At 39.3% G+C, this 25,366-nt stretch overlaps 1 protein-coding gene across 1 annotated transcript; it reads right to left on the reverse strand.

Moving 5' to 3' along the window:
* Positions 1–22,102: 22,102 nt before the first annotated feature.
* On the reverse strand, positions 22,103–23,875 carry LOC142143111 (serine/threonine-protein kinase SBK1-like). The gene is made up of 3 exons (XM_075200827.1): positions 23,758–23,875; positions 23,278–23,480; positions 22,103–22,882 (listed from the first exon to the last, which is right to left on the reverse strand). Exons 1-3 carry the CDS (start codon positions 23,873–23,875, stop codon positions 22,103–22,105), a joined length of 1,101 nt encoding a protein of 366 aa, XP_075056928.1.
* Positions 23,876–25,366: the final 1,491 nt, after the last annotated feature.

The raw sequence follows: 25,366 nt of genomic DNA on the forward strand, positions 1-25,366 counted from the left end.
ATCTGCCTTCTTATTTTTTAATCATGGGCGAAATGTAACATGCAAGTTAAAAACGTGAAAAGAAGAGAGACCAACAAGCCTGTCTGGGATTCATGCATTGAGCTGTCTGAAGGTAAAGTATATTTTTGTGGTCAGTAAAAACCATCACAGGTAACAACTCTCCTTCAAACAGATATCTCCATTCTGTCAAAGCCAATTTCATAGCTAAAAGTTCCTTATCCCCAATTGAATAATTCTTCTCGGCCTGAAGAAATTTACGAGAGAAGAAGGCACATGGATGAAGTTGTTTCTCTGGAGGAAACCGGCGGTGGAATAGTATATTGGGTGAGAAGAATTTAGGTGTCTACAACCTGATCACCTATTTCATCAAAGGACAGAACACGACAAAAACCCATATAGAGAAGGTGACTACCAACACTCAAGGACACAACCACGAAGGGAGCAAAAAGCAAGGGAAACTGTTTTACAAACTTGCATCAACCAAATAAATAATGTGGCCCTGATGACATTTTTAATAGGGATAGCACACCATTTATAAATTTGTGGTACATGCTAGTCATTAACTATGGGAATATTCACAACTACAAAATTCAAGGTGAGTTTGTACTACTGAAAAATGTCTGTGCATTCACAAAGATATGCACTGTTCAGAGATGTAAATTTATTTTATATTTTACAGATCTTGTCTTCACCTTAAACAAAGTAATGTGTTGGCGTGTAACTTCAAATGGGTGTGTCGAGCATCCCTCAGACAAATTGCCTTTAAGTGAGCCTTTTGAGCAATGTTGGAACATGTACAATATTGACCGCAGTGCTACTTAAATGGAACAACCAAGAGATGTGTTTTTTTTTAAAAAATGTGTTTTGCCTGTAGGAAATTGTGTGCCTGAGGTGGTCTTCAAACAAGTCTTGATGTCAAGATTCCCTCCCGCGAGATGCCCATAAGTGTGCCTTTTGAGCAATGTCAGAACACTGCGCTACCACATGGTCAAAAAACTTTTTTAGGAAACTTTGACATTAACTGTGACTTTTTTCTACATAGCAAAAAAAGGATATGTTGTATGCTAAGAAGAAGGTGCTGAATAAGAATTACCTCAAGCCTATGAGCATTTCAACAATTGAAAGGACCTATAAAATATTCTGGATGGAAAGTATTTAATGACCGATTTACTTAGACTATTTTTATACTAAATTGTGTATTTTGATTTTGTAGGATATAGGGAAGAAAATATGAGACAAAGAGACAAGTTTCTTATATATTTTATTAAAGGATTAATGAATACACATGGAGAATAATATGAACATTAAATTAATTTGGACCACAACCAGGGTGAGTATATGTATTTGAGTTGCGATTAAAAATGTAATATAATTTTTAACACATTACCATTATTAGGACATAAATTACATTGGATGGAGAATATGAGTTTTTCTTATAGTATCCAAAATAGAGTAAAGAAGAATAACATAGTTATTATAATCTCTATTCCATACAGACAAATAATACAAACACAACACGGTGTCCATCACTACTATCCATGAATATAGCTGGCCTATCATGGAGTGATGGCATAAGGCCTTCCATTTTTTTAAAAATAATGTAAATATTTATATATTGAAATCTATGATGATGAAATGTCATCAAATGTTTATGTTGATATTTAAAAATATGTATAAATAAGTTGTTTTTGCAAAAGCAAAATAAATTACTATGGAAGTTTTGAATTTTGTTAATATTTTTATTATAGTTATATATAGTAACAGTATCCCTTTTATGTATTCTCAATACAGTGAAAAAGATGGATGGTCAAAAAGAGATTTCACTTCACAATCAATGGATTCGATGTTGACATATATGATGTGTACATTTATTGAATTAAAACAAGAATTTAAAATCATACAAATATTTGACATAAATAAAATCATACATTTAATATTACATGTGCCTGTGCTATGCTTACATTAGACATCTATAGAATTTATATCATACTTTGGTTAGGCATAAAACAATTAAACATTTATATAGCAGATATAACAGTAGTGAACACAAAGGTAAAATTGAACAAATTTAATAAAAATGGTGGAGAAAATCCAGCAAAAAAACATACTTTAAATGAATAATACAATGATATTCAAAGGTGTTGAAACAAATACAAAATGTATAATCATTATCACAATAAACAATAACAATTATACATCAAATACTGCAGTGTACCAAAAATATTGGTTATTAACATCACTTCCTCACAGACCATAGATGAAAGTATAACACAATAAAACTCATATACATACAACAAGACAGCATAGGCATAATTAAAATTACATCCATAACAAGTGCAGGAATTATTTGGAAGTATGGCATTAAATGGTAGAAAGAAATGCAGGTAGAGAATACAATACAACATACACTAATGAAAAACATGGTCAGAAACATTATAATTTATTATCAGATAGAGGTTAACATATAACAAATAGACCACGAAGACCATTTAATTTTTATAAGATTATTATTATTATTATTATTAATTTTTATTTATAAGGCGCCACTCAGTGTCCGTAGCACCGTACAGGGACAAAGAGTGAACAATACAAGGTGGGACGGCACGGTACAGTAAACAATAAGCACAGTAACTCAGTAAGCTCAAAGCACAGTTAGAGAGAGGGGGGAGGGAAGACCAGCAGGCGCCGGAGCCCAAGAGGAAGGGCGCGGATGACGGGGAGACCCCAGAGGGGTGGGGGGAAAGGTAGCTGGAGAGCAGAGTTAAAGGTGCAGGAAACAGGAGGAGAGATGGCCCTGCTCAAGGGAGCGTACAATCTAAGGGGAGTGGTAGACAGACAGAGAGACACGGGGTGAGAGGGAGAGAAGGGGGAACGGAGGCAGATTCAGGGGAGGGGGAAGAGGGGAGGGAGGCAGAAAAAGGTAGGAAGTTAAGATACTTAAAAAATATGTTAACATTTATATATAATGTAATTTGTAATAAACCAAGTTATTAGATGAGGAAATGGGGTACATATGTAACCACATCTCAATTGATATGATTTATTTTTATATTAACAGGTAATAGATTTGGATGGTTATTACCTTGCTTCTTAAAAGTTTAGGCTTGTAAAACGTCAAGGGTTTTTAGATGTATTTTTTGTGTGCTTTTAATATTTATATGTCGACATTTGTTCTTCTAAGTAATCTAAATATGTATCAATTTGGTGTGTTGGTATTTTAGTATTGTCGGTAGTATTGTATGTCGCAATTTATTATGCAGTTGTTTTGGATTGTTTGGAAATTACATATATCTTGGGATGTTGGGTGTAGATATTTCTGTCATATCGGAATTACTGATTGTAGGCATTTGTTTATTGTTAGATTGGATTTGTCTGCAATTATATCTAGTCGGATTTTTTTGTTCACACATTTCTATTCTGTCAGTACTATTGATTGTAGGCATTTGTTGTGTTGTGAATGTCATTTTGTATATAATGTCGGGATAGTATGTGTTGACATATGTTGCTTTTATTTTTCATTGCGTCTACTATATAGCTGTCACAATTCAGGACATGTCTTCATTCTCGCATTGTATATTATGTTGTCGGCTATTCCAGTGTCGGAAATTCCTACTCAACCCTATATTTTTTTGGTAAGATAGACAATGTGGCGTTTGACGTTCCTGCCTATATATACATGTTTTATACTATATGCAACAGCAATGAGTCTTTATGTGGATGTTCAATATCTGATCATTTAATAATTGGAGACTAAATACTGTCCACAAATAGACCAACCTAAAGAGGAGAACCATCAGAACAAAACACTAAACATAAGACATATAAAAATAAAATGTATTAAAAACTGTGCATGCTTTTCTGTTAAATAAATTGTGATATTCAGTTATTTAACATAAAGGGCACAATTCCAAACATGGTGTGGTTGAAGAAAAATGGTCTTAACATGACCTGATTGTAGTTATAGTGACAAAAGAACAACAAATATTTGGGAAATTATGTCTTTTCAAATAATTTAAAATATAATATATTTTTTCTCTATAAATATTTGTGAAATTGTTGCCCTAAAGATGTGACATTAATATTCATCAAAAGCTCTGTTTTTACTGGTTGTTTTTATGTTAAGTAGTTAACTGTTAAATATACTATTCACAAAAATACATTTCACAATTATTCTGGGGAATATTAAGTCTGAACAAGTTTTAACATTATATTTAACAGTTTATAATGGTATAATGTTAATTTTTGAAATTTTCAAAACTGTTTCACATTGATCTATAATTTTTTGCATATTTCGCTGGCAGAATTTGGCCTTAAGTGTTCTGAGGCCGACCCTAACTATTACACTCAGAGTACCGAACTAACTGTTGTTGTCCCATTTCTAGGGATAGACTAATTTCTCAGTATTCTAACAATCATGAATTTCAAGTTTGTTTTATCCTCCATTTATTACAACTGCAGCTTTAGGGATTGAACCCTATATGTAGAAAACATTACTTTATTGTTAATTTAATTGGATATAGTGCAGTGTGAAGATGTTGCAAACCTGCTTATAATATGACAATGGTCCTTATTACCTTTTGTCGGATAAGGTCCTGAAGAGTCACTGTAGGTGCCAGCTCTTGGGGCAGGATAAAGAAATCCATAATGTTATAGAACATTGTGTAGGTGGTTATTAAACCTTTGCAACTGGAGAGGGAAAAGCTCTTTGAGAAATTCTTTCAGCTGGGCTCTGTCCTTCCTCACTAACTTGAGGGCTACTGGTTCACCTAAGCACAAGGGTAAAAAAATATACAATATCCTTTTAGACAGGATATCAAGAAATGTTATGATATAGTAGTCTATATGATGTGATCTCCAGTCTATAGACAGATAATTACATACCTGTTATCTTGTCCTGGGCAAGCAGAACCATTCCAAAGGTCCATTGACCAAGCATTTTGATGACCTCATAGATGTCAAAAATCTCCTGTATTTCCAAAGTTTGACTGAATTGCAGTTTGGACACAGGTGACGGTTGTCCTCTATCTGATGATACAAAATTTATATATTCAAATGTTTGTTAAATGGAATTTTAAACGTGGTTCATTTTAACATAATTTATTTAGATACTTGTAAGACATCACAAGTTAGACCAGTCTTTGGAAAGTGATTTTCTGTATATTTGCATTCATTAACATTATTTACACTGGCAAATTAAAATAAAATGTGACCAATTGAACAGAGCAACCCAGTGGTCAAACTGTTAAGAATAATAGTATAATGTGTTACCAAGCATTATACTACAATATAATAAAGCATATTGTGGGATCTAGTATTTTAATAGAGTTTTATTTTCAATCATTAACATTATTTCCACTCGCAAGCTAAAATGAAATAGAACCAGTTGGACAGAGCAATCCATTGGCCAACTTCTTAAAAAAAAAGTATATTGTGTTACCAAGCAGTTTACTAGAATGTAACAAAGCATATTAGGGAATCTAGTATTTTAACCAGAAAATATGTTGTTCTTCAGCATAAGGTCCAAACAATGCATGTGACAAAACAAGTGTCATAACCCTGTAACAATTCTGTTTCTCGTTTCTCACATAATGTGGATTATAGCAAGTACTTTTTACAGCCCTTGCTTTTGTTCCCCTGCTCACCAGACTACAACTGCATTGTCCAATTACATGTGGCTAAGGGGATATTGTAGCTCAGTGTAAATATGTATATTGTGTATTGTATATTGATGACTTGCAGTAAGGTTATTCATTGTCTTTAAAATGAAGCCAGGGGGATTATGGGTAGGGGTCTGGTTGCAAGATGCTGGAGTGGGAGAACTAATTAGTGTCCAAGGTTCTCACCAGACTAGTCCAGACAGGCCATCTAACAGGGGAGGTTCTGTGAAAGGACAGCTCATCTTCACTCCCCTGTCCAACCTCCCCCCCTATTCCAGCATAGACCAATGGTTAAGGAGAATAGACCCAGGGGTTTGCCCAGGGAGGGGAAAGACTGTGGAAATTAGACCTGAGATATAAGGAACGACTCCAGGGAAGAAGGGTGTTCATTCTGGGATTTCATTCATGAAGACTGCAAGATCTAGCTTTTGAGTTGTCGTTCTCTAACTAGAGTCTATATATGCAGCTGAGAGAGAGATCCATGGGTCGTGAAGTCTGGACAACCAGGTGACTAGTGCTCCTTAAGCTATTGGGGTGAGGGACATATGATGTGGTAATCCTGCCTGGCATTTATTTACTGTGTGTACATAATATTCTAGTGTTGTTTGTATGACAATAAATATACTGTTGTATTTTTATAACTGCATTTGCCTGAGTGACCATACGAATCCTAGAAGGTTCTGGGTAGACTTCCCTGGCATAGGAAGGCACCCGAGGGTGGCCAGCCAGCGTGAAGTGGGTAGCATTGGGCCAGATAAACCTGGTATATTCACAATGAACTAGAGATTGCTCACAAGTTATGGTTTCTTTGTAGTGCAGTTATTTATAGCTGACAAATGGAAACTGTACTTAAAAATCCATTTATAATTTGATATCATGAACACAAAGCAACAAAGTAAGAGTGAAATACTGTCAGATTTTTTGGTAAAGAGATTAAATGACAGTCTGATTAGTTACTAATTATATAGCAGCAATCTATACAGCACTAATCCCATTAAACATACCAGGATCTGAATAAACCATACAAAGTGGTCTCACCTGGGCAGGAAGGAGTCCTGTGGAGATGAGGTATCAGTGGAGAAGTTGCTCCTGTGGGTCACAGAGCAGGATTAGTACAATAAAGCCAGGGAAATCAGCTCCTAAGAGGTCCAATCTGCACAGTGTGCTGCATGGGAATCAGAGAAGAGTCTTGAAGACAGTGTTCACTTCACCAGGAGTGAATGTGTGTGAGGTGCATGAGCTACAACTGTATTTTATGGGGAGCTCAGGTAGCGGTTACTCCCATTCCAGGTATAATAGAAGCCCATGGACCTCTATTAAAATGCAAATTAATGCATCACCTGGGATGGGTATGAATTTTCAACACTGGAATTACCAGCAACATAAAATTTGACATGAGATCGACGACATGTACAGCATGGTGACAGCTATAATCTAGATGAGATAATATACAGACGTGAAATATTCCTACACACAAAATTCCAGACAAAATACATTACCTCCAAAACCAAGTTCACGACAGAACAAATATCTACAATCAATATTACCGACAGACCAGAAATATCAACACAGAAAAATCAGACTTAAATTAATTTTCAACAAACCAAAGTAACAACAAAGAAATGCATACAATCAATAATTCCAACGTAACAGAAATATATACAATAAAAAATCTGACTCATATCTAATTTCAGACATAACCAAAATCCCTACATAATAAATGCCTACAATCAAAACTGCCAACAAACCCAAAACTCAGACACCCAAAATGGCTACTTTGTTACACATCCTACCAAATGAAAATGGCAACCTATAAACTTTAATACCTATCCATAGATAGTCATTTTGCTTGTGTTAGCTAATGTAATTACCGTTTGTCTCAAATGTCCATTGTTATGAGGTGCAGCTTAGATTTGGTTTGTAATCAGAACAATGTCTGAGTTAATTAGCTGGCAGCCCATGTTGATTAGCTAGGTCAACAGGTAATCTGAGAGGTAATGAGGTTAGAACTTCTAAATGATATGCAATGTGCCTCCACAGTAATATATTGGCTGAAAGAGCATTGGGAAATGTATCAATATGTATCAATATAAATGTTATTGTATCTTGCTGATACAATGTGTCAAAAGTCTTATTGTTTCATGTAAGCATGCAGTGTCATTCCCTGATGTAATATTGTAACCCCATGTTTAGTGTATCCACCCAAAATAGCTAATTGAGTCAAGCCATTCCATTGTATAATCAATATAACAGGGACAGTATGTCTAACAGCTAAAGTGTCCACTAGAGAGACCACTGCTGTAATGGGGAGGTTTGAGACATTTGACCTTTTCTTCTGTGTACACATGCTTGTCTCCAAGACTTCTCCCGCGCTGCCCCCCTCCAGCTCCCCCGCTCCATCAGAACTTCCCCCAACTTATCCAGCTTCAAAAAGGCCTTAAAAACCCACCTCTTCCTTAAAGCCCTCCAGTCCCCCACCTAATTGACCTCCTCCCAATCTCCCCCTACCCCCTCCCACTCCTGTCCTCCCTCCTGTCCCCCTCCTACCTCCCTCCTTTTCATTCTCCTTTCCCCTCCTCTCCGTCTCTGCCTCAGTTCTCCTCATTTCCTCCTCCTACCATTGCGTCTCTGTCCGTCCTACCCATCCCTTAGATTGTACGCTCCTTCGAGCAGGGCCTCCTCTCCTTCTGTTCTCCACCACCTTAACTCTGCACTCCAGCTCCTTGTCTCTTCCGTGAGGTCCTCCTGCTCTTCTACCCCTCTCTCTACCCCACTGGGGGCTCTCACCTCTCACCTAGCTGTACATTGAGCTTTTGAGTTACTGTGCTTTTTGTTAACTGTACTGTGCTGTCTCACCCTGTATCGTGTTTCTGTTTGTCCCTGTACGGTGCTACGGATACCTAGTGGCGCCCTATAAATAAAAATTAATAATAATAATAAAAAAGGAGAATGCCAGGGGAGCTATTGTAGCTTAGAGGATCCTGGTGTACAGGAGTTCAGCGAAAAGGACTCTGGGCCAGGCATCGTGGTGCCACTGGAGGAAACCCTACTAGGACAGGGTCCATGTGAGCCAGTATCTCAGGCTGGGAGACACCGTCACTGTTTTGCTAATCGGTAGTGATAATATTGTGAAAGGATAAGTCTCTGAAAGAGAATGAGATCACTACTTTGGAATGCTGACAGCAAGAGGCTGCTGGAGGATACATGCTACCATTTACCCTGTAACTTGTGAACGTCTTGTGGTGTTGTGCTGTCGTAATAAAGCCTTATTTTGGATATATTGTGGTCTACACGAGTGAGTTGAATCCCACAGAGGGTGACTGCTATCCCAGCTAAGGGTGGTATCCTCACACACATTACTGTCTATTTAACTGTAAAAATGTTTTTTGTGTGTATATTGGTAAAATGAAATGGCATTTGCGGCCTAATTGTTATAAGTTTAGTTCTAACTAATACTTAGTTATGATGTTCCCGACCATGTTTTTCCGTAGTGTATGTTGTAATTTATTCTTAATCCACGTTTCTTTCTACCCTTTTATGCCATAGTCCAAAAGGTTTTCAGCACTTTTTATGTCAGTCATTTTAATTCTACCTAAGATGTCTTGTACTGTCTATGAGTGTTATTGTGTTAGACTTTAATCTATGGTCTGGGAGTAAGTAATGTTAATAATGTTAATAACTAATATTTTATGTACACTGCAGCGGTGTATGCTGTATACTTGTTAATGTTTTTTATCAGTAATATGGTAATTATTAAAATTGAATAAATACTTTGGAATATCATTGTATTCAACATTCAAAGTATGCTATTTCTTTGGTTTATTTTGTATAGTTTGAAATATATTATCTTTGACCTTGTTGTTCAATACTGTTAAATACTTTTTATTATAATATATTTTTATTACTTTTACAAGTGTTTAGAAGTTTTAAACCTAAACAAAGTATGAATTTAAATATATGTGTAATGTAAGCATTGCACAGACACACTTTGTGGTATATGTATGAATTTATTAATAATAAAAGTTTTATGTTTAAAAAGCTTGATTAAAATCACTAAATGTAAAATGAATGCAGTTCAACATCGAATTCATTGATTGGGAAGTTAAATCTCTTCTTGGCAATTCTTCATTTTCACTGTGTTGAGAATACAAAAACGAAAGTGTTACTATATTTCTATATATTACAAATATTAACAAAATTCAACACCTCACCATTAGTTAAATTAGCATCTAAAACCTAATAACTTATTTATACATAAATTTATATTGCAACCTGAACCATATAACATGCAATTACGATATATATCAATAGATAAACACTTTTTTTTTTAAATGGAAGGCCTTATGCCATCACTCCAAGAAATGCCAGTTATATCCATGGATATTAGTGATGGACCCTATGTTGTCTTTGTATTAGTTGTCTATATGGAATAAAAATTACAATAAGTATATTATGATTCTTATTTAGTCATTGGATCCTATAAGAACTGTAATTTATTTAATCAATAGTTTAATGCTTAAAAAGTTACATACAGTGTTAGTTGACCCTAAAAATTCTAATCAATTTTTTGTAAATTATTTTGTCGATGTTTATTCATTCATCGCTCTCAGAAATTATAAAAAAGAGTTGCTTCTTTGAGTCTTATTTTCTTCCCTATCATCTAAAAAAAAACAAAACAAAGATTTTAGCATACAAATGGAAGCAGTTAATCGGTCAGTGTAAACTTGTCATCTACAGTATTTTAAAGTTCCATTCGATTGTAAAAATACTTATTGGCCTCCAGTAATTTTTACTCAGCACCCTCCTATTCTTAACATACTACATTTCCTTTTTTAACCTATTTTTAAGCAAGGTCGCACAGTAATTTTCAACATTTTTGTAATGCTGCGGTCAACATTGCACTCGGTCAGACATTGTTTGAAGGGCGCACTTACTGGCAATACGAAGGAAGCTAGCTTGACATCCAGACTTGTTTGCAGATCAACTCAGGCTCAGTCTTTCTTACAGAAAAAGACACGATTATACAACAAAAAACTTCACTTTGCTGTCGTATTTTCGTACTGCTGCGGTCAACATTGCACTTGGTCAGACATTATTCAAAAGGCACACTTACCGGCAATTTGAGGGAAGCTAACTTGACACAACCATTTGCATTCTGATAACAACACGTTACTTGGTTTAAGTAAAGACAGGACCTTTAAGAAATAAAAAAAATAACATATTTTAATAGTGCATTTAATAATGCATAGCATAGGCAATGTATGGCCAGTATTGATTAGTACACATTCACCGTGAGTTTTGTGGTCACGAAAATTTTTGTTGACAATGACTGTCAGGTACAACAAATATATAAGTGGTAGGCTGTCCCTCTTAAAAAGGTCATCAGATCCACATTCTGTCTTTGAGTGATGCACATTTGTAAAAGTTTCCCTTGCTTTCTTCTCCCTCCTTGGTGGTGTCCTTCTAGTGTTTGCAGTTACCTTCTCTATTTGGGCTTTTGTGATGTTCTGCTCTTTGATGAAGTAGGCGATCAGGTTGTACACACCCAACTTCATAGCTTTCCTCAAAATATTTCAACACTGCTTCTCCATTGTCTGGCAAATGTATCTATAGCTCTTCAAAAGCAGCCAGGATTTCATTTGCAGGCAGAAATGCCAGAGCTTGCATATACCTTATCATGAGTACAAAACCAGTGTCCATGCCATATAGTTGAGATAATCCTGCTGTCTGGAGGGCTCTGTAAATGCACTGACCCAAATGAAACAAGCAACATTTATGCCTGTTTCGGGCTCTCCATCGTATGCAGAGCCAGTTCCTCGATGTTCTCTCTTGCTCTGGCAACATCGTTTCTTTCTGCCCTCGCTGGGTGGTTATGTTCAGTGTGAGAAATTACCTCCCGGGTATGGGCACATTCAAAGGTGATGACCCATGATCTACAACTGCCAGTTTTCTGCTCATTACAACGCCAATAGCACCATTCTCCACGTTGTTTGTTCTTGCTGAGCAGAAAACCATCAAAGTTCAAAAGAAATCCACCTTTTTGAGATGGAACTAGGGATACAGATTCAGTACCTATTATTTGTTGAATATTGTAATCCGCGTATCAATATATTGCAATCATTTTCGAAGATTAGGGACACAAGGTTGGATACCAGCAGAATGGCAAGCAGGTATCAGAAAGTACAAGGTAGCAATAACCGTTCTCTGTAAAAGAGTCAGGCAAAACCAGATTTATCACAAGAATTAGCAAGCTTATTCTGTAGCATTAAATGACGATTAGACTATGGCCGTAAACACTTTTTATAGCGGCTGAAGTGAGGTGTGATCATTTACCAATGTTGCACAATTATTTACACTATGACAGAATGTCTGAAAGATAGCACAAAGATGGAGATGTCAACCTATGTCTAGCTGTAGTAATTACCACTAATAAATTAAATTACTTTTGAATTGAAACAGACACACGGTAAAGCTGGTGAAAAGTTGTCAGTTTGTGATTACGAGCAGACTGTAATGTACAGACACATGTCACTTGTTCCCAAACAATGTGTGTACTTTGGACAATTAACATATGTAAAGATTAGATGGCATGCTTTCTGTCAGACAACTGTGACTCCATATGTAATCTGGACAAAAAAAGGAAGCAAGGAGAAACATGTGCTGTGAGGCACTCATGGGACTCTCGTAAAACAATAAAAAATATACATTTTATTATTATCATTAAAAAATCATATGACTGTATCATTAAATCGGTCCTCAAATGAGGGTATACTTCAGTTGCGAAATATTAAAAATTAAATGAAAAAAAAACAAAAACATAAACCCAAAGAAAAATAAATGGTTTAAAATAGCAGATAACTGTAACCTATATTGCTGTCCGTAATACCCCTACTATATATTAATCATATCTGTCCAATGGTGGGAGTAGTGGCTCACTATTATAATCTGGTGTGCCTATAGAATTTATATACCATATTGATAAATGGTATATATAATCAATTTAACTGATATGGGTCATTTATCAACAATGCCCAGGAACAAAATATAAGTGACCATATAGAGACAGTGATGCTGTGATAGATTATATCCTATATGTGTTGCTTGATAATAACTGGAATTACATTGTGATATAATGATGGTTTTCAAAATAGAACACCTTAGCAAACCAATGTTCTATGGAACGCATATGCTCATAGTCATGTGACCATGAACAAAAACGGTCTCATGTGAGTTTCACCAGTATCCATCAATAAGATATGCGCTAATGCCTAATGGATCAAAATCTATTTTATGAGTCTGTACGACCTAAGGCTTACAAACTTACAATCAGTATGTAAGGTAATCTCATGTAAATTCCTCAATTATCCAAAACTGGAACTACAGTTATATATGCTGGTACCTTATGGGTTAATGACCAGTGCTGTAGATCAGAGCATCCTGCCTAGTTCTGGGACAATAGTGTCTTACAAGATAAGAGGAAACTAGTCTGATAACTGATAATGTGGACCCTGTCACGTACTCAGTCTAGTATGGCACAGCTTGTAAAAGGTAGAATTTGAACTCCCTAACTTCGGGTAATAATATTAGATAATGTAGTGGGGAAACAGCAAACACTGAAACGCTGACGTGCGTTTCGCTAATAAGCTTAATCAGAGGCAATCCAAGGCAGCCTCTCCAATCACTATTTAAAGTACCGGTCACGCTTCTTATGACGTCGACCCTAGAGACATTGTTGGCAACAATAATAGCTGGGACAATGATTGGCGGGAGGCTCGGCCAGTTGTTTTACAGATACTGAGTCAGCAAATCGCAATTCTGGGTTGTGTCTTTCCTGACATCAACCCTACGACCGTTTTTATCGCAATATAATTCCAGTTATTATCAAGCAACACATATAGCATATAATCTATCACAGCACCACTGGCTCTATATGGTCACTTATATTTTGTTCCTGGTCTATGTTTATAAATGATCCATATCAGTTAAATTGATTATATATACCATTTATCAATATGGTATATAAATTCTATAGGCACACCAGATTATAATAGAGAACCACTACTCCCACCATTGGACAGATATGATTAATATATAATAATTCCAAAGCTGCTTCCAAACTACTCTCTCTAACCTCCTCACTTGACCTCTCGCAGTGGATTGAATCATCTACTTATCAGGATGGTCATTGCCTTGATCTTGTTTTCTCTAGACTATGCTCACTTTCTAACTTTCTTAACACACCCTTCCCCCTCTCGGATCATCACTTTATCAGCTGCACGCTCACCCAGTGCTCTAACCTCTCTACTGTTTAACTCTACCAAGCCTCCTCATACCTGCAGAAATCTGAATTCTATTAATATTCAACAATTTTCCACCTCTCTCCAACACCTTCTCTCCCCTATCTCTACATTCTCATCCCCTGAGATGGCAGTACCTCATTTTCACCAAACCTTAGCAACAGCCATTGATCAAGTGGCTCCAGCGACACTACATACTACACGTCGACTTCCATGTCAGCCGTGGCACATTACAGCAACGCGAAATCTTCAAAAACTTTCCCGTAAAGCAGAACATCACTGGCATAAAACTCGCACATGTAATGACTTCTTCATATATACTTCTATCTACCGCTCCTATCGAAATGCTCTGGACACTGCAAAACAAACATACTTCCAATCTCTTATCTATGCTCAGGCTTCCAACCCCAAATGCCTTTTTAAGACATTTAAAGCTCTTCTCAATCCTCCCACCCCAAACCCTCCATCCACTATCAGTCCCCAGGATCTTTCTTCCTATTTCAAGGACAAGATTGATAAGATCAGACTAGAATTGGTATCCTCTTCCGTGACAAGCAATTGGTCCAATTCCTTCCCACCAACCTCTGACATACTCTCTTCATTTGACCCCACAAATGAAGAGGACATTTCTATTCTCTTCTTATCATCCTACTCTACCTCCTGTCCTCTTGATCCTATCCCCTCGCAAATTGGTAGATCCCTGTCTCCTGTGCTCATCTCACCTCTAACTAAAATCTGTAATCTCTCGCTCTCTACTGGCATCTTTCCGTCACTATACAAGCATGCAGTGATTACTCCTATTCTAAAAAAACAAGATTCTGACTCTCTATCAAATTACTGTCCCATCTCTCATCTGCCGTGCCCCTCCAAGCTTCTAGAGAGAATTGCCTACACTCGCCTCACACGCTTCCTTTCCGCAAACAACCTACTGGATCCTCTTCAGTCTGGCTTTCGTTCTCAACACTCCACAGAGACTGCGTTGACTAAGGTTGTCAATGATCTGATCACTGCTAAAACTAGACGCCATTACTCTCTCCTAATTCTCCTGGATCTCTCGGCTGCATTTGACACCGTTGACCACTCTCTTCTCATACAAACGCTGCAGTCGCTAGGGCTTCAAGACACTCTTCTATCCTGGTTCTCCTCCTACCTTTCTAATCGCTCTTTCACTGTTAATTTCTCTGGGGCCACCTTTGCTCCTCTTCCTTTATCAGCTGGAGTACCGCAAGGCTCAGTGCTAGGTCCTCTGCTTTTCTCTATCTATACCGCTTCTCTTGGAAATCTAATAAGTTCCTTTGGATTTCAGTATCATCTCTATGCAGATGATACCCAAATTTATCTATCCTCTCCTGATCTCTCACCATCTGTGTTGTCCCGTGTAACTGACTGTGTTTCTGCCATTTCATCTTGGATGTCCTCTCGCCATCTCAAACTTAATCTTACTAAAACAGAGTTAATAATATTCCCACCCACCAACAAGAGCATACCTGACATTTATATCTCTGTTGATAACATGACCATAAATCCCACCCCACAAGCTCACTGCCTAGGTGTAATGCTTGACTCACACCTATCCTTTGTTCCCCACATTGACTCTATATCTAAATCATGTTACATACATCTCAAAAACATTTCCAGAATTCGCACATATCTCACACAAGACACTGCTGAAACCTTAATTCATGCACTTATTATCTCCTGCATTGACTATTGCAACTCCCTACTTACTGGCCTTCCCAAAAGCAGACTCAAACCTCTACAATCTATATTGCATGCTGCGGCAAGATTGATTTTTCCTTGCAAATCGTTATTCCTCTGTTGAATCACTCTGTATGTTTCTACACTGGTTGCCTGTTTTCTACCGAATCCAATATATAACACTCTTACTAACCTACAAGGCCATCAACAAAGCTGCACCAACATACATCTCCTCTCTTGTCTCAAAATATCTCCCAACTCGGCAACTCCATTTTGCACAAGATCTGCGTCTCTCTCATCCACACTCATTACATCCTCCCATTCCCGGTTACAGGACTTTTTCCAGGCTGCACCCACTCTATGGAATTCTCTCCCTCGCACAATAAGACTTTCCTCTAGTCTACAAGCTTTCAAGCGTTCTCTGAAAACCCACCTCTTCAGACAAGCTTATAATATTCCTCAACCACCCTCTTAAACTCACTACACTACCCTATTACCACCTGTTATACAACTACCCCTTGACCAACATTGTTGTGTGACGGGATCATTTAGCTTATGAGTCACTTTTACCTTTGCAGTCTGGCTGGGCAGAAAGTGTTGAATCTGATGTCACAGAGAATCAGTTTATTTAGATGTCATAATTAAAGACAGATAGTCTAGGGACAGATGACATGGAGATACAGATACTGTGCCGAGTTAAATATTAGAGAGAAATTTCTTGTATGTGATGCTGACACATTTGGAGAATAGTTACTTTTTAGGATATTCAAACACCCACTTGTCTAAAGACTGTTGAACCTTTAGCTCGTTAATAGAAGAAAAGAACAGTGATTGCAATAAAGCATAATGTAATTGCATCAATGTTTAACAGAAGTCTATACTTTTTACATTAAAAATGCTGGAATCTATTTTATAAATCTATATAATTAAAAGTTGGAGTTTATCTTTTTTATTATTAATAAAAATGTTGGTGGGATCAGAAACCAAACTGTTATCTAAACATTAATTCTATATCTCAGCCACAATGTTAAAATCATCTTTCACCTTCCAATAACTACATTGAGTTACATTTAATATGGTAATCAAAATATATTGCATATATGCAAACCACAAAAATGAGTTAAAACAGGTGCAATGAAGAGATAACAGTAAGACAAATATAGAATATTACTTAATATTGAGAAAAATCACCCATATGACAAACTCCACCACTCTGTCACGAGCCACGGTGGTACTCACAGCCGCTGCGGCTCGGTTCCTGTGCCCCCTGGCGTCCCGGCCGCCACCTTGACGACTGTGACATCATTTCCGCCTAGTACCCAACCATTGCCAATGCAAGGGCCGGACGCTCTTCACTGTAGCGCTGCGTCCCGTCAACAGAGGACAGCCGGGCGCGTGCGCAAAGCTAAGTAATAGCTGTAGGCTATTAAGGTTTAATTTATTAATTAGCAGGGGCCTGTGTGCAATTTCAGAGCTAGGCTCTGGTTGGCTGACTGGTGTATTTAGGGCAGTGATGTCTGCAGCCTCACTGCCGGTTATAGCTTTCTGCCCAGTCTTGCTGACCTGCTCCTATTTGCTACTCCCTGTCCTGTGGATACTCTGTTTGATTCTCTGTGTATGACCCCTGCTTGGATTACTGGACTCTGCTTGTTTTGCCGGTGACCCTGACACTTCTTACCTGTACCTTGGACCTTGCTACCGTGCCTGTGAGCCTGACCTCTGGCGTGTTTTACGATTACCCTACTTGCCTGTAACCCTTGACCTTGGCTATCGTTTTGACTACCCGCTGCCTTTTACCAGTCTCCGGCCCCGCCACTGTGGTCCTGCATTACCAACCCACACTACACTTGGAGCTAAGTTCTGGAGGCATCCGAGTACCGATGAGCGCGTCAAGCTCTAAGGGAAAGGCGGCGCTATAGGCGAAGATCTCCATCATCTAGCTCTGTGGGCTGCTCAGGGCCAGCAGCCTAACATTATAACTGGCCATACAGACATTCCGGAGACGAAATTGGGATGAATGGAAGCGGAACCAAATTGTCTCCATTTCAAGCTCTGGCGGGTCCCTGTATCAAATGATCCAGGGATTGTCCCAGCGTTTGTCCGCTCAAGAGGAGAACTCCAGGACTACACTAGCCATTTCCGGTTCCGCTAATGAACCCAAGTTAAATTTGCCAGACCGGTTCTCCGGAAATAGAGCCCTGTTCCAGAACTTTAAGGAGAGCTGTAAGCTCTACTTTCAGCTGAGACCTCGGTCTTCTGGTTCGGAACAGCAGAGGGTCAGGATTGTCATCTCCCTTCTTCAGGGTGACCCTCAGTCCTAGGCCTTCACCCTGCCTCAGATGAGTCCTATCATGCAATCTATGGAAGCCTTCTTTAATGCATTGGGTCTGCTCTGCGACGACCCTGACCGAGTTGCCTCCGCTGAGGCTCATTTACACTAAAGTAAGGACAACGTTCTGCAGAGGAATACTGTGCTGAGTTCCGCCGATGGTCATCTGACAGTGAATAGAATGATTCAGCATTACACAGCCAGTTTTGTCTAGGACTGTCAGAGCAGATCAAAGATTCACTGGTGCAGTATACTTCTCCCACCTCGTTGGAGACCCTTATGCAACTCGCCATTAAAATTGACAGGAGAATTAAGGAGAGGAAGACCCAGAAAGAGACATCTTCCTTTTCCTCTGCATATATTCCCGTTCTTACGGATATTAAGAAACCCATGCAGTTAGAGGCATATCGCCTCTCTCCTGAGGAAAGAAACAGAGGGCAATCACAAGGTCTCTGTCTCTACTGTGGTAATAAAGGCCACTTCTCCCATTTTTGTCCTAACAAACCTGAAAAAGGAGCATGCCTAGGGAACGAGGGGACGGTTCACTTAGGTTTGCAAATTGTTTCCTCAAAGAATGCTGTCCTTATTCCTGCATAAGTCACTTTCGATGCCTGTTCCGTGGCTCTGTCAGCCTTCATAGATAGTGGATCTGCGGGCAACTTTCTTGACATTGGGTTTGCCCGCTCTGCTGGAATTCCGACTGTGAAGCTCAAGTCTGCTATTACTGTCTGTGGCTTAGATGGGAGTCCATTGCCTAGTGGCAAGATTATCTGGGAGACCCCGCTACTGCAATTGAACATAGGAGGTCTCCATTCAGAGTTCATGACCTTCTTCCTTATCGACTGTTCGTCAGTTCCGTTGATTCTGGGCCATCCTTCGCTTTCCCGTCATAACCCTGTTGTGGATTGGGTGAAAGGAGAAATTATCCAGTGGAGCTCTTAGTGTACATAGTCTTGCTTAACTATGCCTCTGCGAATCATTCAGTCAATTCCTGAGCAGCTTCCCTCACAATATCATGAGTTCTGGGATGTGTTCTCCAAAAAGGCTGCTAACACTTTACCACCTCACCGTGACTTTGACTGTGCTATCGAGCTTATTCCTGGTTCCAAGTTACCCAAGGGACGCTTGTGCTCTCTGTCTGGTCCGGAGACCAAATCCATGCAGGAATATATTGATGAAAACTTAGAGAAAGGTTTCATCAAGCCATCTAAATCTCCAGTAGAAGCTGGATGCTTCTTCGTATCTAAAAAAGATGGAGGACTAAGACCCTGTATCGACTATCGAGGACTGAATCTCATTACAGTCAAGAACACCTATCCCCTTCCTCTCATCTCTGTACTATTCGATCATGTAAAAGGCGCTACAGTCTTCACTAAAATCGATCTTCGGGGAGCATATAAAATCATCCGTATCAAAGAAGTAGATGAATGGAAGACGGCGTTCAATACACATTCTGGCCACTATGAATATCTGGTCATGCCGTTTGGTCTTAGCAACGCACCTGCAGTGTTCCAAGATCTGTTTAACGAAGTTCTTCGGGAGTTCCTTGACTATTTTGTGGTGGTCTATTTAGACGACATCTTCATATATTAAAAATCATTATCTATACATCGGGGTTACGTCAAACAGGTTCTACAGAAGTTACGAGAACACCACCTTTACGCCAGACTTGAAAAGTGTAAGTTTGAGGTGCAGAAGGTATCCTTCCTGGGTTACATAATCTCTTCTGAGGGATTCTCCATGGATCCAACCAAGGTCCAAGCTATTCTGGATTGGGTGCAACCAAATAATCTCAAGGCGGTACAGAGGCTCCTGGGCTTCGCCAATTATTATAGAAGGTTCATTTGTGGCTTTGCTGACATTGTGGCTCCTATTGTCGCCCTGACCCGCAAAGGAATGGACCCAACTAACTGGTTGCCTCAAGCAGTATCCACATTTGAAAGCTTGAAGAAAGTCTTTGTATCCGCTCAGGTCCTTAGACACCCGGATCCTGAAAAACCATTTGTTCTTGAAGTCGATGCCTCTGACGTCGGTGCTGGTGCTATCTTATCTCAGAAGGACTCTCATACTCACCGCCTACACCCATGTGTCTACTTCTCCCGTAAGTTCTCATCAGCAGAAGCCAAATACAATGTGGGCAATAGAGAACTATTAGCAATTAAATGGGCCTTTGAGGAGAGGCGACATTGGCTGGAGGGTGCTACACATCGAATCTCTGTCATTACGGACCATAAGAATTTACAATACATACAGTCGGCCAAACGCCTGAACCCCAGACAGGGCTGTTGGTCTTTATTCTTCACCCGTTTAAATTTTGTGATCACCTACCGACCAGGTTCTAAACATGTCCGAGCTGATGCTTGGTCCCGAAGCTTCTTGGCACACCATGTTCCAGTTACAAATCCGGAGCCTATAATTCCCTCTTCCGTAATCCATGCTGGGCTAACCCAAGACCTGAGCATCACACTTCAAAACGTTTCAAAGATTAGCTCCTGATAATATCCCGGAGGGACGTTTATTTGTTCCAGTCCATTTAAGGAAGGTAGTTCTTGCAGAAGCACATAATAGTAAAACTGTTGGACATCCTGGAATTCAGAAATCCTCGGAAATCCTCCCCCGTACCGTATGGTGGCCATCATTACCTGCTGACGTCAGGAACTATGTCCTCTCTTGCGAGGAACAAAATTCCCAGGAATCGCCCTGTAGGCCAGTTGGTTCCATTGCCCATTCCTGCAAAACCCTGGACACACTTGTCCATGGACTTTATAGTCGATCTGCGTCTCTCTGCAGGACACAACATCATATGGGTCGTGGTAGACAGATTCAGAAAGATGTCACACTTCATACCATTAACCAAGCTTCCTAGTGCTCGAGATTTGGCTATCCTGTTCATCCAGCATATTTTCTGTCTACATGGACTTCCTATTGATATCGCTTCTGATCGTGGGTCCCAATCCATAGCACTATTCTGGAGATCTTTCTGTACCCTTCTTGGAATCAAGATCAGTCTTTCATCTCCATACCACCCTCAGTTTAATGGGCAAACTGAAAGGGTTAACCAGTCCTTAGAACAGTTCTTATGATGTTATACTTCAGAATTTCACGACAACTGGTCCTCTTTGTTACTCTGGGTGGAGTTTGCCTACAATAATTCATGTCATTCATTTACTCAAACCTCCCCATTCTACTGTAATTTTGGTTTTCATCCTAGGTCCAACTCCTTGTATTCCCTCAAATCCGCTGGTATTCCGGACATTTGTTCCACAGCTGCTGATGTTAAGGTCATCTGGAAAAAAGTTCAGTCCTCTTTTAGAAGAGCCTCGTTCATTGAAAAAAAAAATTTGGATCGCCACCGTACCACCTGCTCCCTTAAAGTGGGCCAGAAAGTGTGGCTTTCTACATGAAATATTAGGCTCAGACAGCCTTGCAGGAAACTGGGGCCTAAATTCATAGGTCCCTTCCTCATTGTCAAGCAGATTAATTCCGTAGCTTTTAGATTGCAAATTTCTGGTTCGTTGAGGATCCCCAACACATTCCATTGCTCACTGCTTAAACCTGTGCTATACCTAAATCAATCCCAGCCTCCAAGTTCGCATGTATGGAATCGGAACAAACCTCAAAGATATATCATTCAGAAGATTCTCGATTCTAAGAAGGTGCAGGGTCAGGTGAACTTCCTAGTACAGTGGAGGAATTGCGGTTTGGAAGATCGCTCCTGGGCTCCGCGAAGACAACTTCATGCTACAAGACATCTGAAGGAGTTCTTCAAAAAATTCCCTAAGAAACCTGGGTGTCGGGGTCCCTTAACCCCTCTTCAAGTGGGGGTAGGTACTGTAACGAGCCGCGGCGGTACTCACAGCCACCGCGGCTTGCTTCCTGAGCCACATGGCGTCCCGGTCATCACCTTGACGACCGGGATGTCATTTCCGCCTAGTACCCAACCGTTGGCAAGACAACGGCCGAACGCTCTTCACTGTAGCGCCGCGTCCCGGCAACAGAAGACAAATGTTCACATGAACAATTCCAGTGATAGCAGTTACTATACTTACATTAGTAATAGGTTGCATTGGGTTTGAAATTGAATATTGACTTTCCAAATGTATCTATTATAATGGTGAGGTCTAACCAATCTCTACTTCAGATCCCAGATTAAGGCTGTTTTCTGTCCAAAAACTCAACGTTGAGGGACTATAATTAGAGAAGGATTCTTCTGAGGTATAGGTCACAATGATATAGTCCACATCACTGGGGCTTTCAACAATAATAAATTCATCTTCTCCCTCTATTATGATGCCTTGGGCTTCGTCGTCTCTGATTTCATTATCTTCTTCTTCTACCACAATCTGAAAGACTTCCTCTGGAATATCTTCAACTCCCCATTGAAAGTCAAAATTATTCAGGACAACACCTACTGGATACCTGATGGTAGGATCTTTTGAGAGCAGAACATGGAACATATCCTGAGCCTTCCTACTGAATTTCTGCCAGGATCTTGGAGATGCAATTTGTCGTACAAGACTTTGCCAGTTGATGAACTCCTGAAAAATTGGGTCTTCATCCACAGCTCTTCTCCACGGAAAGGATCCAGTGAATGCAACAAAGAGGAGCACACCAAAAGCCCAGACATCAACACTTGGATCCAAGGCTAAGAAACTGCCATATTTCAAGTCACAGAGTTCCGGGGACATGTATGGTATGATGGGTGACATAGATGGAACAAGGGTCCCTGCACGCTGAGTTAATCCAAAGTCACTCAGCTTGATGTGGTGGCAATCTTTGTCCATTAGAAGCACATTATCTGGTTTCACGTCCCTGTGCACCAGTGATTTACTGTGCATGTACTCTAGAGCTCTGGCCAGCTGCAATGCGCATCGTTTCACCATCTCTTCTGGAATTCCAACCTGAAAAATTAGAATACATAATTTTAGAAGTGTCTCCGTTAGAGAAGATCTTATAAACTTCTTTATGAAACTTTTAGATGGCAAATATTAAGATAGTGGGGAGACAGATATTTTCTACTGTGATACATAAATGTCACTGGTTATCAATGATAAAAATAATAATATATAACCTATGAAATATTAGTGAAATTGAAGTCAGCATTTTATCCTCATATTAAAAAAAATCCAATTTGTATTATATTATTCCAAAATTTTAAGGACATTTACCCATGATAACATATTGGTTCATATTTATCAACCAAATATAAAAACAAATATAAATATAAAAACACAAAGGAAGAATGTATCATGTAACACTTTTCACATTAAGGAGATCTGAATTTTGCTCTACTTACACCACGCTGAATGAGAGAATGAAGGGATCCGGCAGGTGCCAGCTCCTGGGTCATAGTGTAGTGGTTATTAGTCTGAATGAAGGTGGGATGAGTAGAGATGATGCCTTCACAGCTTGACAGGTAGATGGATACAAAGAGCTCATGGAAGAACAATTCCTGCGTTGTCTGGTTCTTCTTCACTTTTTTTAAAGCAACAGATTTACCTGATCAGAAAAAGTACAATGTTGTACAATGATTAATATACATTAGTTAAACAATTTCCCATCAGTAGCTTCTGCAGGAAACCATCTCATTTCTAGCACGCAATCCAAAAAAAATCCACATTTGAGGTAACACATGCATTAGACATTTACAGAGCAAGAGTTGTACTTACACTTCATAAGACAAACACATTTAGCGGTACCCACATGTTATGGATCAATTGTTATCTGTGCCCATTGCTGAAATCTTTCTAGAACCTATTTATGACTATTATCTTACCAGTTTCCCTCTCTCGAGCCATTACAACTTGACCATAAGTCCCCTGGCCCAGCTGTTTCAACACTTGAAAGTTGTCTTTTGATACCTGCTGGATCTCAAAATGTTGATTGTCCTCCATGTTAATCTAGAAGATGATTGCACAAGTCCTCAAGTTTGAGGTTAGACTCGATCTGTAACCACAAAATACAAAAATGTTTAGAGCAAATGTGTGAAAGTTTTTTATATAGATATCTATATATATATATATATATATATATATCACAGATTTGATACAGAAGGCGCTAAGATACTAACACCAGTATGTAAATATTAAAGTCCAAAATCTTGTAATTGTTCCTTCTTATGTAACACTTCCCCCGTGCGGGCGGCTGCCAATCCTCCGTAGCAAGCGGTGTAGCAGGAAAAAATCTAAAAGTAAATGAGAGGAGGCGCACAATAGTGTAATATGGCAAGTCAATGGAGCCAGGTGAACCAAACCAGAAAAAGAACTAAACCACCAGAAATGAGTGAGAGCTTCCCACCAAGTGGGTAACGCCTATATCTAAGATGGATAAATAAAACTCATAGACTAGAGAGTCACACACGGCCAAATGGCATTCAGAAGGTAGAAAAACAGGTCACACCAATATAGATGTACTCGTACCGGAAGCCAATGGTTTAATGGCTTATCTGCAGGATGTCACGTAGGCTGTGAGGATGTATTCAATCTTCAGCCACCCTTGGCTATCCCATAGGTTACCTCAATATAGAAGTACACAGATATAGTATCCAAAAAAATTCAAGTTTATTAAAAACAGTAGTAACTTACACATCCAGAAGCAGATGACAAGCCTATCTGATCAAAGATGGTAGTAGTAGCAGTAACTCAACGCGTTTCGTCTGTACAACAGACTTCATCAGGAGCAAACACAGATATAACCATCCAAAAATGCACTTCTATAAATAGTGCCGAGCGCCATTTTGCGCATGCGCACTCAGAACCGGAAGTGGGGCAACTGTACATAAGCAGATCCCATCTCCCAGCGTTAACCATTAGGCCAATAAAAATATTAACATACAAAAACATATATATTGCTCAGGCAACATTCTGCCGAGCAAGTAAAGGACTTACTTTCAAATATGCATACAAATTGTGTCTCGCTCATGCGCGCATGCGCAATGGCGGCCGGAAGCGGGGCACACAGTCCTTTAGAACTCCATTTCTATAGATAGTGCTAAGCGCCATCTTGCGCATGGGCACTCCAAACCGGAAGCGGGGCAACTGCACTATTGCGGATCACCTCTCACGGTGTTACACCGTGATCCGCAATAGTGCAGTTGCCCCGCTTCCGGTTTGGAGTGCCCATGCGCAAGATGGCGCTTAGCACTATCTATAGAAATGGAGTTCTAAAGGACTGTGTGCCCCGCTTCCGGCCGCCATTGCGCATGCGCGCATGAGCGAGACACAATTTGTATGCATATTTGAAAGTAAGTCCTTTACTTGCTCGGCAGAATGTTGCCTGAGCAATATATATGTTTTTGTATGTTAATATTTTTATTGGCCTAATGGTTAACGCTGGGAGATGGGATCTGCTTATGTACAGTTGCCCCACTTCCGGTTCTGAGTGCG

Source organism: Mixophyes fleayi, chromosome 3 (genome assembly GCF_038048845.1).
Source record: "Mixophyes fleayi isolate aMixFle1 chromosome 3, aMixFle1.hap1, whole genome shotgun sequence".
NCBI lineage: Eukaryota > Metazoa > Chordata > Amphibia > Anura > Limnodynastidae > Mixophyes > Mixophyes fleayi.

What these genes read in the sequence shown, in the direction of transcription:
- LOC142143111 (XM_075200827.1), bottom strand. Translation starts at nt 23,875, where the DNA reads ATGGAGGACAATCAACATTTTGAGATCCAGCAGGTATCAAAAGACAAC. An exon ending in GGCTCGAGAGAGGGAAACTG is followed by an intron (nt 23,481 to 23,757) that starts GTAAGATAATAG and finishes TTTTCTGATCAG; the next exon opens with GTAAATCTGTTGCTTTAAAA. An exon ending in ATTCTCTCATTCAGCGTGGT is followed by an intron (nt 22,883 to 23,277) that starts GTAAGTAGAGCA and finishes CTAATTTTTCAG; the next exon opens with GTTGGAATTCCAGAAGAGAT.